This window comes from Mastigoproctus giganteus, chromosome 4 (assembly GCF_048544385.1).
Source record: "Mastigoproctus giganteus isolate SK-2022 chromosome 4, ASM4854438v1, whole genome shotgun sequence".
Classification (NCBI taxonomy): domain Eukaryota; kingdom Metazoa; phylum Arthropoda; class Arachnida; order Uropygi; family Thelyphonidae; genus Mastigoproctus; species Mastigoproctus giganteus.
The window spans coordinates 232908365-232928851 of record NC_143578.1 but is presented as its reverse complement, the minus strand read 5'-3'; the positions used below and the strand labels follow the sequence as shown (position 1 = coordinate 232928851).

At 35.1% G+C, this 20487-nt stretch overlaps 1 protein-coding gene across 1 annotated transcript in view; it reads left to right on the top strand.

The window, feature by feature from the left end:
• Positions 1-11831, top strand: part of LOC150087486 (transient receptor potential cation channel subfamily A member 1-like) — a 53319-nt gene extending 41488 nt beyond the window's left edge. Inside the window, exons 6-25 of the mRNA XM_090372101.1 lie at positions 634-731; positions 1012-1248; positions 3200-3400; positions 3710-3882; positions 3975-4139; positions 4370-4484; positions 4758-4927; positions 5044-5128; positions 5256-5315; positions 5415-5501; positions 5610-5680; positions 5788-5971; positions 6059-6145; positions 6245-6420; positions 6534-6666; positions 6967-7170; positions 8063-8131; positions 8230-8340; positions 8521-8648; positions 11520-11831. Of these exons, the coding sequence (XP_090228227.1) occupies positions 634-731; positions 1012-1248; positions 3200-3400; positions 3710-3882; positions 3975-4139; positions 4370-4484; positions 4758-4927; positions 5044-5128; positions 5256-5315; positions 5415-5501; positions 5610-5680; positions 5788-5971; positions 6059-6145; positions 6245-6420; positions 6534-6666; positions 6967-7170; positions 8063-8131; positions 8230-8340; positions 8521-8648; positions 11520-11721 (2756 nt within the window). The 3' untranslated portion in view covers positions 11722-11831. The remainder of the gene's footprint in view (positions 1-633; positions 732-1011; positions 1249-3199; positions 3401-3709; positions 3883-3974; positions 4140-4369; positions 4485-4757; positions 4928-5043; positions 5129-5255; positions 5316-5414; positions 5502-5609; positions 5681-5787; positions 5972-6058; positions 6146-6244; positions 6421-6533; positions 6667-6966; positions 7171-8062; positions 8132-8229; positions 8341-8520; positions 8649-11519) is intronic.
• Positions 11832-20487: the final 8656 nt, after the last annotated feature.

Below are 20487 nucleotides of genomic sequence, written 5' to 3'. Positions count from 1 at the left end.
TTACACCAATCCGAAGAGCATCCATTAATCACAACCCTCTGCGATCCATCTTATAGTCTTATCATGATCTCAAAATATTCCTATAATTTGAGCTATGGTAAGTTTTCTTTCCTCACATCAAATCCCATACTGAGTACATTGTACGTACCATGGTGAAACTGATCATCCTCTTATAGTTGAACTCGTGGGTATCACAGTTGGCACAATCGCCGTCCTCTCCACACCGGGTGGAAAAGACCTGAGTTCGAATTCCGTCGATGGTGGGAGGAATTTTTATGGATCTTTTTCACAACGTGGCAGAATTAGTCAGTCTCAGGCGAGAACAGCATGGTTTTTATCCCGGAAACTCTGGTTTTTCGTCCACCAGATGGAACCTCAGAACACGCGCAATTTACAGACAATATACACGGAGCAACATGGCCTTAGTTGCCGATGCTCCTACCCAATAATATCAACCCTTATAGTTCCAGATATCACCGGAGGGGTACCTCTTGGACAAAGTGACATCACCAGAGTTTAAAGATTATTTTCAAAGGAATGTTGGCCATTTATTTACCATTAATGTGCAGACACTATTTTTATATGAGTTGCTGAAATCGTTCCTATCTATTGAAAAGGTTTGTTCTTTTGTAGCTGAATCCGTTGGAGTGAAGAGGGAGAACATGATGAAACTGTACGATGCCGAAGGAAATGTGCCATTGCATTCTGCGGTCCACGCCGGTGATATAAAGGTAAGAAGGTATTTGTGGATCATTTGTAATTTTTTTAATCTTTTTCTGGACAACCCAGACTGGCGTCTTGAGATGAGTGGTGTAAGAACGCTGGAAGGCGTTGAGAAACCCTTGAATCAATTGCGTCTTCAGTTTTCGCTGATTAAATTAGCAAAGTCAAACAGCAACGGTTCGTTAAATAAATTATGCGATCATAATTAAGCGCTCATTTGAATATTGGGTTGCGAAATTCTTTGGTGATCATCTTTCAAGATGGTAATGAACGAACTTTGTTTTGCAGGCTGTGAAATTATGTCTGGAGAGTGGAGCGATCATCAGCACCCAGCAACACGATCTGTCAACTCCGGTGCACTTGGCGTGTGCCCAGGGAGCGATCGAAATGGTGAAATTGATGTTCGAAGCCCAACCCGAACAGAAGCTGCTCTGTCTGAACATCAGCGATGCCCAGAAGATGACCCCTCTTCACTGTGCTGCCATGTTTGACCATCCCGATCTGGTGGAGTACTTGGTGATACAGGTAAGAGCTATCTCTGTCTTTTTGTACCAATTTTTTTGTACATTTTATGAAGAGAGAGAGAGAGAAAGAGAGGTGACACGAAAGAAAGCTGGAAACAGTGTAAAAGAGCGAGAAAGGTAGAAAGAAACTGAAAGAGAGAGATTTAAAAAGATTCAAAACGGATAAAAGAAAGAAAAGAAACAAGGCAAAATAGAGACAGAGAGAAATATGAGAAAAAGAAGGCCAGAAAAAACTAAATGGATAAAGCGCAGAAAAATACAGACATACGCAGAATGAAAGATAGAAAGAAAGCTACGAAGGGAGTGAAAGACAAAGGAAGATCAACATTAAAAAAGAAAGATGAAAAGAGAGTGGAAAAGACAGAAAGATATTAAGGAAAAAAGTGAAAGAGAGAAATAACATAAAGAAAGAGAAAGTGGAAGAGAAAGAAGCTAAAAAAGAAAGAGGAGAAAAAGAACAAGATGATAGAATGAGTGAGAAAAGTTAGAAAGAGAGTGAAAGAAAGAAGGGAACAGAAATCAGTAAAAGAAGAGAGCGAGTGGAATAAAGAGGGAAACACAGCGAAAGAAAGAAAGAAAGAGAGAAATAGCGTGAAAGAGGAAAAAAGATAGAGAGTGAGAGACAAAGAAAGATAGGCAGTAAAAGAGAAAAATGGAAAGATAAAATTATATTCCTATGATTAAAAATAAATGGATATTGAATGCCAATGTTTCTTTTACAGTGGGTTTGCGGTTTTGGTCATTTACATAACGAAAAGTGAGGGAAAGAGAAAGATATAGAACGAGTATGAAACAGACAGAAAGATGGAAAGAAAGAAAGAAAGAAAGAAAGAGAGTGGAAGAGAAAAAATAGGAAGAGAAAGAGAAACGGAAAAAGAAGGGGAAGGGATAAAAGAGAAAGGAGAACAAAATGGTTGAGAGAGAGAGAGAGAGAGAGAGAGAGAGAGAGAGAGAGAGAGAGAGAGAGAGACAAAAGAGGAAAGAGAGAGTTGGAGAAGAATGGTAGACAAAAAAGAAAGTAAATAAGGAAAATTGACTAAAAGAGAGAAAGAGACGAAGAACGAGAAGAAAAGAGAGAGCCCTAAGTGATGTGAAATATAGAAAAAAAAGAAGTAAAAGAGAAAAAAGAGTGAGAGGCCATGAAGAAAGAAAGTGAGTAAGAGTGAAAGAGAAAAATATAGAAAGAGAGAAAGAAAAAGAAGGGAAAAAGAACGGAAAGAGAACAAAATGTATAAAAGGAAGAGATGAGAGAGAGAGAGGACACAAACAAAAAAAGGAAAACAAGACAGAGAAGAAGAGAGAGGGATAGGAAAGAACGGTAGACAAAAAAGAAAGAGAAATAGGATAAGATGGAGAAAGAGGAAGGAGGGAAGAACGAGATGAAAAGCGAGAGTGACACATTTACCACATTTACCAGATTGCCACATTTACTTCGGCCATTGTTCTTGGTTTTCTGTAGACTTAGTATTAGTATTAGTAATGGCCGCATGGTGCAAGAAAGCTATGGCTCATGCTGCACCAGCCAAAAAAAAAAAAAAACCGAATAAAACAATGATAAAAAATAAAAATAATTAATAAAAGAAAAGGAAATTAAACCTATCATCCTATGCGTTTCCCTCACCCGAAGGTACTATCCAGAAGACCTTTGAATTTCCCCAAACTGTCAGCCTCTGCCACCCATGTAGGCAACTTATTCCAGTAATTTATAACTCGCTGGCTAAAATAAAACTTCCTGCAGTCCAATCTAAACATTCCCCCCTTAACTTGAATTATGTCCCCTAGTTCTAGCATCATTTTTAATCTTGAAAATTTCTTTACTGATGCCTCTCAGAGACTTTCCAGATTAATTTCGAATTTCGCTAAACTAAATTTAATTCATTTTATAATTTATTATTAAACTAAGGGCGTGCATTCCCTTTTACTAATATCAATACTTTTCAATTCCTTTAAAGGGGGCAGATATGAATGCCGAAGACAAAGAAGGAAGATGTGTACTACTTCTAGCTGCCGCTAGGGGCGCTTGGAAGACTACCATGATGCTCTTTCGTCTCGGGGCCAACGTCACTCATAGGGACAACTGCCATCGCAATGTGCTGCACTACATCGTAATTAGTGGGGGCTGTCTGCACGACTTTTGCACCGAAATACAAAAGGTATAGTCCCGAATTAATCTTCTAAAATATAATATAAATTAACTATTAAAACTATTCTTAAACCAATTATTTTCATCATTAAAATACCTTCAAAAAATAATCTAATCGCCATTAATTAATGGCTTCCACTAGTGCTGCCATCTGCTGTGCAAAAATAAAACTATACTCACTAGTGCTGCCATATCTTGGCAAAATATAAAATTACATTCACTAGTGCTGCCATCTCTTGGCAGAAAATAAAACTGTATTTCTATATTCCTGTTATGAAAACTAAAATTGGTTATTTAAGACGAATATTTTCTTTTACAGAGGCTTTGCGATTTTGGTCATTTACTTAACGAAAAAGACGCTTGTGGGTGCACCCCAATGCACTATGCATCGCGCAATGGACACCTGAAGACCATTCAGAGTTTAATTCATCTCGGCGCTATAATTAATTTAAAAAACAATGAAAACCAGTCACCTTTACATTTTGCAGCGAGGTAATTGACTCTGACTGACCTTTCCGAATAAATATTCTCTATCTTCAAAGAGTGACACCGCGATTAATAAATAAACAAATGTTTATTTTCAGGTATGGCCGCTACAATACTGTGCGTCACCTTTTGGAAACAGAGAAAGGGCATCTCATAATTAATGAGATGGACGGTGAAGGAATGACCCCTCTACATATAGCGTCGCTTAATGGGCACACCCGGGTCGTTCAATTACTGCTAATTAAGGGAGCACTGTTGCACAGGTAACCATCAAAGATACCAGAATTTCTTTCCCTCTATCTCTTAACGATTTTCAGCGTTCTGCAACTGCTGCCATCTAGCGTTAAAATTAATAATCAAATTAGGATTTTCTTAATCGTTATTTTCTAATAGTTGTTAAATCAATTTTTTTTGATATTTTATGAGCACAAAATAATTATTAGTATATATTTCTTGAATAAATTCTTTTTTACGTTTTCCTTAATCTTTACAGAGATCACAAAGGTCGAACACCTCTTCACTACTGTTCTTTGAATGGCTACACACACACAATGGAACAACTGCTGGCTGTTCATTCTCATCTTCTGGACCAAACAGATCGAGATGGGGTACGTAAATACACTTACTGGCCAAAAAATTATATAAACATCTTTAAATGATGAACGGATAAAACGTACAGTATCTAAATGTAAGTTGGGACTTGGTTTGATCACAATAAAGGTTTCTAATAATTTGACCAGTGAGTGTAGATGAATCATAAACTTCAATGAATCCATACAACTCATTTTAAATCCGTCTAATTATGACAATATTGTAGCGTTAGAAGAAATGGCATAGCTATTAACCATCTCGTGTTACAGTTAACAATTTCATTTTTCTAGAACAGTGCGCTCCACCTAACGGCCATCCACAACAAGCCATCAGCTGCTAGTTTCCTCCTAAGCCTTAACTGCAAGATACTACGTAATAACCAGGACATGGCCGCCACTGACTGTGCCCTTGACTATAAACACAGCGATGTCGCCATGGCCATGGTAACCCACGACACCAGGTACGCCATTGAATCCTTTGATCCAATTTATTTTTTAAAATGTAAAATTTGCTTTGGCCTGCTATGGATAATGGAGGATGGATTCTCTTGTAATGCGCATCCTTTATATTTTTCAGAAGTTCAGAAGTAATGTGGTGTCACACCAAAAAATATAGTTGTCTTTTGGAAGGCCTTACTGCTGTCATGCCAGAAGTAATGATGGTAACCATTTTAAAGATAAAATTATTTATTTCATAATGATTTCACCAAATTTACTCTTTGTTATTATATTTACCCGAGAGCTATCAGGGCATTTAAAAGGCCTTTTTTTTTCCTGTGATTAAAACAGGCTGTACTTGACCAGGGTGTCGTGAAATCCAACTCCAACCTGGACTGCAAATCATATTTCGTAAGTGAAAAATATCCAGAAATTTCCCTCCGATTTTGATCATTTAATATTAACTATCTTTTATAAGTCTTGTTCTCGCTTATTAACCTTCTTTTTTAGATAAAATACAATTTCCAGTATTTGCAAGACACAGGAAAAACCAATGACATGATTCCAGCTACAGAAACGCCCCTACCAGTCATGAACGTAAGTAATATATTTCATAATGGCAATGAAGAACTTTCCTACAAGTTTCACTTAGATGTATTATATTTATTTATGGTTAATGTATTCATTATTTTTACAATCCTTCAGATTATGGTGAGGTACCGAAGAGAAGAACTCATGTCCCATCCCCTCTGTTGCAAGTACCTTGAATCAAAATGGTAAATGTGGTTACATCGTCAATAAAATCACTCCTAAAACCATTTATGTCACGATCTATTGATTAGTAAATTTATAAAAGCAACATAATACAATTTTCTCTTTTTAGGAACTCGTATGGCATGTATTTCCACTTGATGAATCTGGCTATTTATACCGTATTTCTGGCCTTTATTACCACCAATGCTGTTCAGTTAATGGAAGATCAGCAAGTTCCTCTAGGAGAAGAAAATTCTTTGGGCCAAAGAAATAGTACATCTCACGAACGGTTTATCCATTGTCCACCAAAGAAGGTAATTAAATCTATTAAAATTGTCTTCGCAATATAATTTTAGATTAAAACTGCTATTTTACCATGTTCTTGTATTCTTATCCTATAGGAGTCACTACATTCCGTTACATCAACGGTTGTGTTGGTTTTTGTGGTCCTCAATATCTTCAAAGAATTCTGTCAAATGTATCAACAGGTAAGTCAAGTGATCATTAGGATCAATTATCATTTTAATTATTAATTAAATAATAAACTACTATTATTTAGTAATAAATATTTCTGGTTATTTTAACAGCGAACAAAATATTTCACGGATTTTGTCAACCTTGGAGAGTGGGTACTGTATATTTCTTCAGGTATGATGGCAGTTGGACACTCCTTCAGCGATTTCCTTGATCCCAGTACTCAGTTCATCATGGCTGCCATTGCAGTATTCTTAGCTTGGTTCAATTATCTTCTGTATCTGCAGAGGTGAGTTCAATCTGAAAATTTCCTCAACGCGAAGTTACCCATTGTAATTAAGACAAAATTACCCAATGTTGTCTTAATTATATTTCTTACATTTTTTTTGTATTTTCTTTTAGATTCAACCGGATTGGCCTATACGTGGTGATGTTCTTAGAAATTCTGTCTACATTACTTAGGGTAATGTTTGTATTTTCAGTGTTAATTATTGCATTTGGACTCAGTTTTTACATACTGCTGGCTACCATCAAGGTACGTATTAGTCAAGTTCAATCATGGCATGCTGATAAAGGCTGTGTGACCTTGAAACATTTGATGTTTAGAGAACGTACATTATTTTATATTATTTTATATTCTTGCCCCCCAAAAGATTTAAATACTGGACTCTTTCTGCCTCTTTCTTTCTCCATTATGCCAGTATGGAGTAGGCAGGAAGAAGAATGGCTTTGAGCTACCTATTGTATTTCTCATATCAATAACTATGCTAACCATGTAAATAATTTAACTTGTGACCAGCAAGTTGTAAAGATTGTTTAAAATTTTATCCATCAGGATCTCGAATACAAAGGATTCTACAGCCCTACCATTTCCTTGGTGAGAGTATCAACAATGATGCTTGGAGAGATTGATTTTCTGGGAACATACCTGCGTCCACTACGAGATCTGGGCCGACCTTTTAGTAATCAGATAATTGCCGCTACCTGGTTCCTCATGATATTTGCTGTGTTTATGCCAATTCTGCTGATGAATCTACTGGTAAGTACATGTCCCATGACTTTTGATTGGACACTGCAGATAAAGTTAAAATTAAAAGGAAAAGTTAGATCTAATGAAACCTCGTTTTGATTGCGTGTCACAGGGACCACTTATAATGAAGTCCATGCTCACAAAGGACTTCGCTATAAAACAGAAGAAGTCATTCACTAAAGGGGACAACAGAAAGGAGACTATTACTGCCATCAACGAACGATAAAAGGGACAGAATCAATATTGGATAAAAATTGCAAAACGTGAAAGACAGGCGAGGAAACATTCAAAAGCCGATGAAGATATTATCACCCAAAGCCGATAAAAGTGACACCGTAGGGATGACAAAGATGAATACATCAAGAACGTGGCAACGCGATCAATGACTCTCAGAATACTTTATGACCAAGAAATTAAAATTCGATCCTCCTAAGCACATCAAAAACAAGATCTCAGATGAGGGAGAGATTCACAGAATGAACATTACAATCTTCTTTCCATATATGGTCTCGTCAAACTTAATAAAGTAGCTCGGCCAAGATCCATTGTTAGTTTCAAAGGCATCTCTCCTCTGTCTTCTCAAAACAAATGGTCAAAACTCTCTTTCCTTTTCTGGACAATGTTTTAGATAACAAACACGGCTCAACTATTTCTAATATGTCAGAAAATTACTATAAAAAGGTTATATAAGGTCTATCAATGTGAGGTTCCGATATCCAATATTGGGACTTGATATTGATGGACATTATACAATCATTTGGATGTTGATGAATCTTATATTGATCTCTGCATAGACAAATCTAACAAAGTACACTTTTGTGTATTATGCGTATGCTTGGTTTAATTGTATGTAATAGGATTCCTTCCATTTGAGGTTTAATGAAAACATTTGATTTTATAGATTGGCCTGGCTGTAGGAGACATTGAAACAGTAAGGAAGAATGCTCAGATGAAACGTATTACTATGCAGGTAAATGAATCCTAGTTGAGATTTTTAATCTAACCCTTTATGATATTCAAATTTATTCATGCCATGGGTTACTGTTTTATCTTTATTATTTTTGGCAGGTTGAAATGCACACAGATCTGGAGAGAAAGCTTCCCAAAAGGTTTTTGAAAATGGTTGATACAACTGAAGTTTACGAATATCCAAATAAAAAATGTCAACCATCATATGTAGTAAGTTGAAGTAAATCAAATTCGTTTTTTGGAACCCATTCTTGGAGATTTTTTTATGGATTAATAGTAATGAAAAAGTTTACCAAATTAAAACATAACGTTTGCTTTACAACCATGAAATCATTGTTTCATGATTTACTTTTTAGTATAATGATGTGTCCTGTCTTTGGAATATTTCAGTGGACCGCTTTGCAAAGATGGTTTGCCAATACCAAGGAAGACAAACTGGACCAGCCATGTCGTATACCTGATGGGGCAGATGGTGTATCAGATGATATGTATTCCGAGCTTTTTGGACAAAAGAGAAAGTAAAAATCGAATTTTAAAAATTAAAAATGTGAAATTAAAATTTAAAAAATTTAAAGAAAAAAAAAGAAATTAACATTTAAAAAATTAAAATTAAAATTAAAATGTAAAATATTAAAATAAAAAATTGAATAAAAAAAGAAAAATTAAAAAGTTTAAAAAATAAAAAAATTAAAATGTAATTTTAAAAAAATTACTTCATAATATTTTTAAAAAATAAAATTAAAAAAAAATAAATAAATAAAAATTCAAAAATTTTTAAATTTAAAATAAAAAAATAATTTTTTAAAATTAAATTCAAAACAGTAATTTTTTACTTTATAAATTTAAAATTTTAAAAATTATCGTAAAAACAAATTTTAATAAATATAAAATATTTATTTTAAATTCATCATCATCATCATCATCATCAGCCATTTTCAATCCACTGCAGGATGAAGGCCTCTCCAGCAACTTTCCAGTTCCTTCTGTTTTGAGCACTGGCCATCCATTTACTACCCAAAAACTCATGAATTTCATCTGTCCATCTCCGCCTTTGTCTTCCAAGTTTTCTTCTAGCTCCTCTGGGGTACCATTCTGTTATTTTCTTAGTCCATCTGTCATCATGTCTTTAAGCTACGTGTCCTGCCCAAGACCATTTTAGTTCTTTAGTTTTGATAAGAATGTCCTTTACTTGAGTTTGCTGCCTAATCCATGTGTTTCTCTTCTTATCTAACAGTCTGATTCCCAATATAATTCGTTCCTTTCTTCGCTGTGTAGTTCTCAGCTTCTCTTTCATTCTTTTGGTGAGTGCCCAAGTTTCACTTCCATAAGTCATGGTGGGGAGTATACATTAATTCATTATTTTACGTTTCAGACAAACTGGGATATTGCTCTTCAGTATGTGACTATGTTTCCTGAATGCTATCCATCCAAAATTTATTCTTCTCTTGACTTCCAGCCATGTCCCAGATAAGTATATGACTCCACCTTTTCAATTACTGCTCCTTCAATCATTATTTCCCTTTCTGTGGCATACTTGTTCATCATTACTTTTGTTTTAGCCATATTCATCTTTAGTCCAAAATCTATACTAACTGTGCATAACTGATTAAGATTTTCCTCTAATTCTTTGGGGTCGCGGCTTAAGACCACAATATCATCTGCAAATCATAAATGGTTTAGGTACTCTCCGTTCATATTGACTCCTTTCTGGGAATCTTCTTAAAGCTTCCTCAAGGGCAGCAGTAAACAGCTTCGGAGATGTTGTGTCTCCTTGTCGAACTCCTTTCTCGATTTTAAATTTGCTACTGTCTTTGTCTAGTCTAATAAAGGAGGTAGCACTCTCGTATATTTTCTCCAAAATCATAATATATGGGGTATCTATGCTTTGTCTTTGCAGTGCCCGAAACATTGCCTTATGCTGTATGGAGTCAAATGCCTTTTCATAATCCACAAATGCCATGCATAATGGTGTTTTATATTCATTCGCTTTCTCCATTAGCTGTGATATTACGTGAAGGTGATCCATAGTTGAGAATCCTGTCCTAAAGCCAGCTTGCTCTTTCGGTTGATTCTCATCAAGTATTCTTTCTAATCTGTTAGTAATGACCCTTGTGAACAACTTGTAGATGTGGGATAACAAGCTAATTGGTCTATAATTTCCAATTTCTGATTTATCTCCTTTCTTATGCAGCAAAACTATGATTGCATTATTCCACTGCTTAGGCATCACACCTTTCCTAATGCATTTTGTGAAGAGTCTTGTCCGTTTTTGTGTCATGTCTCTTCCTCCCCATTTTAACAACTCTGCAGTAACTTCATCTTCCCCCGGAGCTTTCTAATTCTTCATTTTCTTCAACGCATGTTCTTCCTCATCAGGAAGGATATCATGGCTGCTGATTTAAATCCTTTGTTTTCCCATAATGCTTGTTCTATTTTTCTTGTGTTAAATTTTCTTATGTCCTCTCTGAGGCTCTTTCTAATGGCTTTGCATAACTCAGTATACTCAATTTTCTCCTTCTCAGTGTTTTGCTTGCTTGCTCTTCATTTGTCGTCTTCGGTTCATCATGACAAATGTTTCTTGACTGATTTTTTCTTCTTTGGATTTCTTTTTCCCTATAGGTTTCTTGGGCTTTATCACTTTCAGAAAGTTGTAATATCCCTCGTCGATATCTTGGTCCTGAGCAGTCTGCAGAAGCTCAAACTTGTTCTTAAGTTCCAGTACATACTGCTTTTTCTCCTCCTCTGTTATTTCAAAGACCTTTGTATTATTTACTCGAGTCAGTTTTTTCCTTTCCTTTCCTACATCTATATCAAGTGTGCATCTTACCATTCTGTGATCACTTCCAACATTTAGCTTATTCAGGACAGTAACATTATTCACGATATATCTTCTGTTAGTGAGGATGAAGTCAATCTCATTAGTTTTTAATCCATTTGGGCTCTTCCATGTCCACTTTCTGTTCACCCCTTTTCTTGAAAAAAGTGTTCATTACTGACATTTCTCTAGATTCTGAAAATTCCACAAGTCTTTCCCCTCTTTCATTTCTTTCACCAATTCCAAAATTTCCTATAGTACCCCTTTCTGCGCTGTTTTGGCTCTTTCCAACCTTAGCATTGAAGGCTCCCATAATGATAGTGTAGTGAGTTTTCTGCTCATCTAGAAGACTCTCAATTTCGGTGTACATTTCTTCAACCTCTTCATCATCATGGCTCGATGTTGGTGCATAAATCATTATAACCTTTAGCTTATACCTCTTAGAAATCCTGAGTAGTAGTCTTGACACCCTTGGTGATGTACTTTTGAATTCCATGTGTATTTTAAATTAAACTTATATTAATACCCATCTACAAAACGCTTACCTTTTTTATATTTATTTTATTTTCGTCAGACTCAAAGACCTGTCCAAGATGATGGAACAGCAATTGCAATTGCTACGTCTCATAGTGCAAAAAATGGAGATTCGTACCGAGAATGATGATATGGACGAAGGAGATTATTATACGATGGAAAGGCCCATCAGCGCCCTCTATAGACAACGATCTCCAGCTACTACTCCAAAAGGAAGAGTTACACGAGAGATGCCCAAATAAAAATGTTCCTAAAATCAATTCGCATTCTTGCTAATGGACATTCTTCTTTTCGAGCAGAAATTCGATGCAGGATGATGATATTAGCTACATAATGCTAAGGAAATATTACTTGCACTTTAAACGTATCGAGATCGGCTAAAATAATAATTTAACGCCGTCCCATAAATCTGTCCTTGTTTGATAATTGGTAAAGTTTCCTCTAGATATTTTTAAAATTCAAATTCTTAAATTTGTATTGATAGTAACTTAATATTTGGATGAAAATATTTGCTATACAAAACTAAAACGTATTTTTATAAGGTCGATGCTTAATAACGTCCAATTTTATGCCAAAGATAGTACTTTAAAAGAGATAAAAATAAATAAATAAATAGTAGGTTCGTTAGTAATGTATTTATCCATCGATAGATGGCGCCACACTTCATTTATTATTAACGTATTTTTAATAATATCGAGGCCCAAGTTGTTTTTTATTTCTTTTTTTCCCTTTTTGGGGATGTTTTGTTTTAATTTGATCTATTATAGTTTTATTATTTAAATTTTGCTTTTAAATTCGAAGGGAGAATTTATTTCTTAGCAGCATCTTTATTAAGCGAGCATGAATAATGTCTGTCTGTTTATATTATATATGAATAGAAAGACAAATGTTGAATTAATATTTTTAAGGATGTTTATGTTTGTGATTAAATTAATAGGAACAGTGTGGATATAATTAATTTTAAATGTTTCATTTTATAACTGTTGAACAGTGATTGTATGCTAATCGTGATTGTTTTTTTTGAGAAAAAACGACTTTGCTTTGGTAAAAAAATATATTTTAGGCATAAAATTAATGTTTGCAACAAGAATGTTATGAATATTTCGATGTCGTTAATTGTATTCAATTAATTTTGTATAATAAATTAAATATTTTCATATTTATAAAATGCCCACCAAATCTAAGTTTAAAGTGATTTTGGAATATTCGATAATTTTTTTGATTTCGATTTTATTTGAATTTCTATTGAAGTAAATTTTAAACACATATTGGAAAATTGTTAATTTTTTAAAGAGAAAAATTATGTATTTATGTTTTCTTTGCATTAAAGATTTTTTAAAAAAAGATTTTCCTATATTTTTAATTGATATTCATGGATATTATGTTACGAATATCGTGCTGCCATCTATGAACTATAAAAAGAAACACTTCTTATATACTCTAATATTTTCCAAATTTCCAATAAAGATTATTAAAATGGGTGAATATAAGATAAAAAATCATCAAATTTTTTGAAAAGTATAGAGGAAATTCGGTCTTTTATATAATTTTTATCTAAAATCTCCACTTAATATCTCTTGTGCTACAATATCCGGATTTACAAATGGGATAGTCATTTCCACAATCGCTTCAATTACCATTCTTGTTAATATCATGAACTCAGTTCCTGGTTGAAGTTCTTCAAGATAAGTTAGCAACAGTTAGCAATAGTTCTTCAAGTTAGCAATTGTTTTTTGAAAAGATTAATAATAAAAACAAATCCAAATTCGATTTTGAAAGTCCGGAAAGTAAACTTTGTTTTTGTTCAAAGAGTAGTCGAACCTTTTAGTGTCTGGACAAAACTATTGGCTGCAACTTCTATCTGACCACATTTCCATCTCCATTTCTGTTTCGGCCTCATCTAAAGAAGAAGCTGACTTACTTGTAGCATCTTAATTTCACTCTTACATAGATGATCTTGGTAAATCATCTTCTGGTAAATCACTTAAATCTTCAGTGGCCTTTCGACAGAAGGATCCTGAACAGTCTATACCAAACAATTTCAGATCGTGAACCTATGCTCCGAAAAATGCCCCTGCTATGTGTTGTCTTTTTTTTCCATCCTGTGGATTGCAATTTGGCAGCCACTCTTCTGTCTGATTGTTCATAGCGGATAATGGTAGGGCACTCTACGGATTTGATTTATGTCACGAGATTCTGTTTCCCTCTACTTTTTCTCCCACTGTTTATTAATGAGGAATTGTGCTCAGTACAAACCACCACAATTCCTTGGAGGTCCATTACCTTTGACTTTAGATGAAAAGCCTTATTGAAATATGTATTTTAGTAAGGTTTTTGATACAATTCCTCTTGAGAAGTTATGGTGTAAATTAAAGGTCGGTATATCAGGAAGATCTATCTATGTATTAGTGGTCGGTTGAAGGATAAGAGACAGACGATGGTCATAAATGAGTAGTAGATCCTTATCGAAAGTATTTGAACATTGCCTGCATATACGGATACCAGACAAAAAATTGGTCACTTGTCCAATTTGTCAAATAAGTTTAGTGCGAATCGTTTGTAAAATTCTCTTTGGCAGGTATTCAACTATGCCTCTCAAATAGTTTATATCGATATTCTGAAAATAATTGAGCCAGTAATTCTTTCAAGTTTCTTCGATGCCTTTTCTGTTTTCACTTTCCATTCATGCTTGCATCATATGTTCTCTATAGGATTTACATCTGGTTATTTGGTGGCAAAATTTAAATGCTCTACCATTCTCTAGTGTTCATATTGCCAATTTAAAAAAAAATGTAGAGGTACTATAAACAGAACATTGTTATCCTGAGATTCAGGAATGTCGAAAGCAGGAGTGTCCATGAAATGTTCAGGAAAAGAAACAATCTGATTAACCAGCATATTTATATAGCAAGCCAGAATCAACCTGGTTGATATTTCAACTACAGGACCCACTTCATAATTAACACATACCCAGATAATCACAGACTTACCACCAACCACCTTTGCATAGTCTGGATGAAATTCCAGGGGCCGTGTTCACCTGTAAACTCGGTGGCAGGCATCATTACAGTATAGGCAAAATTTGTATTCGTCAGACCACATCACATCTTTCCAATCATTGACAAGTTCGGTTATATGCCTTTTAGCGTAAATTAGCCAGTCTTTTTTTATGATCAGCTGTTTACATTGGTCTTTTCAGCAGTTCTTGAAATCGTTTGTCGATAACTGGACGCGATATTCGTTGCCGATAACGATCACTTATCAAAGATTTCCAACCAAAAATTCAGGTGTTCAATCTGTTACTTGCCCTAAATAACACATGTGACTAAATTTTTTGTCCGGTGTCTTTATATTTCGTATATTTAAGCAACTTTTCCCCAATAGTGTATCTCATATATTTATAAAAAGTTCTAAGGACAAGCTCTGCTCACAGTGGATTGAATGGGAAGAGAATCTGAAAAATTCTCTTCTCATAAATTGATTTATTTGAGATTTGGTAATCAAAGTAACCAAACCAAAGACCCTAATTTCATCAGGTATACCAGTACTGGTACATCCCATGAAATTAAGGTCTTTTGTTTGGGGTATACCATCAAATAAAAGCGCGAAAGAAGGATCCTCTCTAGCAGCCATACATTCTATTTTGCTTCTTGGCATTGAGTCAAGAAAGGTGACCGTTTTCCTGAGTAATCTGCTAAAAACTGTGCATACTTTCAAGAGATCGACTAAATCGGCCATTGTCCAAAAATCCATAACGATTCATCCCATCGATGATGGGATTCAAGCTTAGGCTTTTTCCGCCCGATAGAGGAGGTCATAACCACTGTGCTACAAGCGAGGTCCAATTCTTTGCAATACGAGTATGTTTTCGTCAGCCTTGTTGGAGGTTGGAGACTTCTCAACAAGCGAGAAACCAAGGCTTATTTCTGCAGTTTCCTTTTGGAATTCATTATGGTGATTTTAACTCAAGGAAAACCACTATTAAAGAAACCAGACAAGATGTATTGCTTAATAATTTTTATCAGTTGTATTACAATTTTGCGGGCATTTATTTTGAATTATTCTCCGGTTTTATACTGCCATTTTTTTTATTATTATTTTTTTCCTACAACAGAAAGACTCTTTTCATCCTATAATAGCTGTCTGACAGACGATACGATCTGCCCTCTAGCGACAAGACACGAAAAACAAATAGTCGAATGCGAAATATGACGTGTATCGTCGCCATGGCAACCGCCACAGGAAGGCCTGGAGATCTCCATTTCTCTGCTGTTGTCAATAATACATGGTGATTTTATACTCTTCGTCATAGTCTGGTCGTTTAAGAAGACTTTAAAGCCATTTTTGGAAACTCGTATTATTTTTTTCCCTCCCCACAACTCTTACGTATAGGGGGCGATACTTTACCATTTTTATCATTGGCTTTCAAATGAACCCACTACCCCTTATCTGAATTTCATGAAGCACTTAAATCTGATTTTTTTTTAGAGAGAAAAGGTAAAAATTTACATTCGGTATCTGGGAAATGGAGAGATGCTGCGCATGCGTGGATTGAAAGAGACAGTAGCAACTTACAAACGAAATTATCGGAGTATTACCAATCATAGTAGGCGCCCTCTATGAGAAATAACCATGAATCATATTTTATTTTAATAATTATCTTTCATTGTAGCGAAATAGGCGCCCTCTATGACAAATTAGCCATGAATTGTACTTTATTTTAATAATTATCTTTCATAGTAGCGAAATAGGCGCAATCTATGCGAAATTAACCATGAATCACATTTTATTTCAATAATTATTTTTCATAGTAGCGAAATAGGCGCCCTCTATGCGAAATTAACCAAAAAACATTATATTTTAATAATTTTTCAGTTTTACTAAATAGGCGCCCTCTATGCAAAATTAACCATGAACAATTATTTTTATAATAATTTTTAATAGTAGCGAAATAGGCGCCCTCTAAGCGAAATTAACCACGAATAATATTTAATTTTAATAGTAACGAAATAGGCGCCCTCTAAGCGAATCATACTTTATTTTTAATAATATTTATTTATTTTTTGCTGTCAGCGAGATTTATCGAAAACGTTGACGTCAAAAGTGGTTTTTTTTAGAGAAATAAATCATTTTTAGAATAGATTTTTCGAGCAAATGTCGAGCAAAGTTTGCAAATAAAACTGGCGGGTGTTTAATTTAGTGAGAAGGAATGGGGAGGAATAAAAAAATAGGAATGCAAATGTTCGTTTAAAAATTACACGGTAAGCTCATTCCTATCAGTCGTATTTGCAGCAAAAAAATTTAAATGATTCTACGGCTAATTGAAGTAATGGAACTTTCTTTTTTCGCTGAATATTTTTTACACCCAATAGACGTTCCTCTCTCTAGCTACATAATTAACTGCGCGAAATACGGAAATAGAAAGAAAGGTAGGAAAAAAAAATGAGGGGAAAAAAGGTCTCGCCAGTCTTTCTACAAATAATTTTTATAAATGGTTGAAAAAAAAAAAGAGTATTAAGTGAGCGAGAGGACAAAATTGATGAGGGAAAGAAATCTAGTGGAAAAACGGGGAATTCCTCGACACAGTATGGAGCCTCGACAACTGCATCAATTTGTAGGATGCGCATCCCTTCATGGAAGGGATAAGTTACCATGAGATGAAGAGGATCCTGCTAAACATGATAAACGATATTCCTTCTCCATTGGACTCCACGTTATCTTACATCTTCTGAGACCTCTTGTACACAGTCTGCGCTAACCTTATATCACCATTTTCTGTCGCTGCCTTTCTAAGTGTGGCATCTTCGCCGCACGGGCCTCTTCTGATCGATAATACGTCTGCAGGTACGGATCAAGCAACAAACTTGCCTTCGCACTCTGCTAGGGCTCGCTAGAACCTTAGAAGAGTGGGCGAGAGGCTCAGGAGGTTGGGGTGCACAACGGCATCTTGGCGGTGGCGGATTTCCTCTTCGGACGCAAGGAATAAAGCGAGAGATGGAATAATATAACAGAAGGGAAGAGAGAGAGGAGAGAGAAATGATAAACATTATATAATAAAATCTCAAATAAATATTGTATTCTCTCATAAAGTTATTATTATTACAAAATGTGCTATTTCATGTGAATTACATATATTGCTCGCCCAAAATATTAGAAACCGAACTCCATATCTTCTGAACCTCTGCGTGCTTCAATATAGGTTTTTCTAACTTTGCAATACTTGGTATTGCAAAGATAGAAAAACAGATAAGAGCGCGTGAAATCCATGAGACCAACCATTATTGATTTGGAGTTGAACTCATGGATCCCTCTCTACAGCCTTGACTTCATCCCTAGTGATTTCCACTTGTTTCTGTGGTAATGAAGACAGTTTTTCTGCTGTGTGAGTTGAAAACGGCTGTTCTCTCGAGAGGATTTTCAAAATTGATCAAGAGATGGTAAAAGTGTATAAATATTTTTGGAGATTACATTGAGAAATAAATGCTTGTAGTGATTCCAAAAAAAACTGATATATTAATTAAATTGAAATTATAAAATGTTGTTTTATTGCCCTAATGTTATTCCTTTTTTATATAATCTCTATAGAGTTTCTTGTCACATTTCTTCCACCCACATTCTAAATACTTTCAGAGTTGTTTGAAACAACCAAGTGTCCGGTTACTTTTTATGTATCACAGTGTATAAATTTAACATAACACAGATGGGCAGACTTCATGGATTTGATGCTAGATGATGCCATAAAAGATCAATTGGGTTCGCCAGGCGATTGGGATAGCCACACCATAATTTGCAATATCCTCTCCTGTTGTTTAGTTTCTAGAAAGTCCCTGCAGAGCTTAGAGCTGTGTGTCTTGATGCAATATAAAATTTATTCCACAAATTCGAGGTCCAGAGGACATTGCAGTATGTTGGAGAATGTTTTCATAGCTCTCTTTTCTTAAAATTCCTTCAATTCTGACGATGTTACCCCCTCCAGAAAAACAGAAGCAACCGGAGATCATGATGGAATCACCACAGTACCTGATTGTAAGCAGTGAACAATGTGGCACCATTTTTACTTCAGTTGATCGTCTCACATAAACTCTATACTTGGATCTAAAAATTTCAAATTTGTATTCACCCGTCCACGGTACGTTTTTCCACTCTTCAATTATCCAATGTTTTATAGTGGATGTAGACAGGTGAGTTTCTCAGTCTCATTGAACTCAACTCGGATTTCAGGTGCAGTAAGTTGCCGATTGCGTTTAGAAATCAATGTTATGGCCTCAGTTGTCCTGTTTGTGGTTGTCTTTTAAACTGCCATTGTTTAAAAAAAATTAAATTACAGCTCCTACTCCTCAATTTATATTATTGAAAGAAACTCTAGAATCATCTACAATCTTCTGTAATATTGAAACACTTCCTAGAATATTCTAGAATCATCTGCAATGTTTCATCACATTCATGAATCATCTACAACGCTCTATCACATTTAAGAATCCTCTACGTTCTTCTGGAACATTCTCGAATATCCTAGAAATTTCTTAATATTTTTTAAATATTATTCAGTTCTCTTTTTTTTGATTTTTATGCATAATAGAAAATTAATACCTTAATATATTACTATAACTAAATTAAATTAATAATAATATTTATTACATAATTAAATATCAAATATTAACTGTGTCAAAAGGGAACTGCATTAGTTAACCAGACTGACCAGGCAAGACTACCTCATCACCAATCCATGCTATCAACTTTCAGGGCACTGTTCTTATCCTTAATAAGATTAGCCAGGCATAATCTCTCACAACCTATGCTGTTTTTCCTCAATCCTTGTAGATTAAAGATTCTTCTCTTCTAGAGTCGTTAATTCCTTCCTCAAATGTTTTGTTTAAAGATACACCGCTTCTTCAGTTCAAGGAAATCAATTACCCCGAGCCCTTAAAAATTAGTCAGTAATATCGCCAAAAACCCTTACACCTTTATTCAATTATATTCTGTCTTTAAAATTTTGTTCCTGGTCCATTATTATAAAAAACTATCACCTACTTCTCTGACAATGGAGCTTTCCTGACAACTAAATCCTTTTGCAGTCAATACATCTAAAAAAAAAAAAAAACAAAATTGTACACATAAACGTTCAAATGACATCAATTATTATGAAAAGGATCCGTGCAGGAAGAAAGTAGGTATAATCTGATGATAAAAGAATAAATAATTTTAAATTACTGATGCTTACGTTGCACGAAGTTTGTATCACCCTTCGTAGACCACGTCATCTTTATAACGAGTTGTCTCGGTATTAAACTACTCCAAGGAGCACTTCCCTACCTCATTCAAGTATCTTCGATATAAACAACACTTCCTTAACTAAAAAATAATTTATGAGATTTTACTCCATGTTGGAATAATTCGTGTTTTGGGAGAGGGGATATTTAGGGCCTACGAATATGGGTTTCGGAGACCCTCTATCGAACTAAACCGAGAAACTGTGGCAACCCTTTGTTGAGATTGTTCTGCACGAGGGAATTTATTTACAACTGGTTAATATTTTTATTCGATTGTAACTTTGCAGAGTCTATTTTCGTGTGACCTAAGCGCAAATAATTGATGAAGTATTTTCTCATTCTGTCTGTTGCCAATCGATATCCCTTTCTTTGTCTTCTTTCAATTATAGAGCGGCCCAAAACCCCCTATTAATTATTTTCTTCGTTAACTTTTTCGTGTTTATCCGGGATAAAAAATCCATTATGAAACTCCCTTCGACTATTAAGACAAAACTAACCAAGAATGACGCTCGCACTGTGCATCCTTCAGGTGAACAGCGACCAAACTTGGCTACGTTTCCCTCATAATGTGACAGCTCTCCGGGGATCAGAGCGTTCATTTTGTAGCGGACCAAGACAGCGGGGAAAAATCGATTTCTACAACACTCGGGGAAGTCAGCTTCGTGTAGGATACTGCATCTACAGAGGATGCTGCTCGCTGCTTTTGCCTCGTATGCGAGGATCTAGCCGACGTTGCTC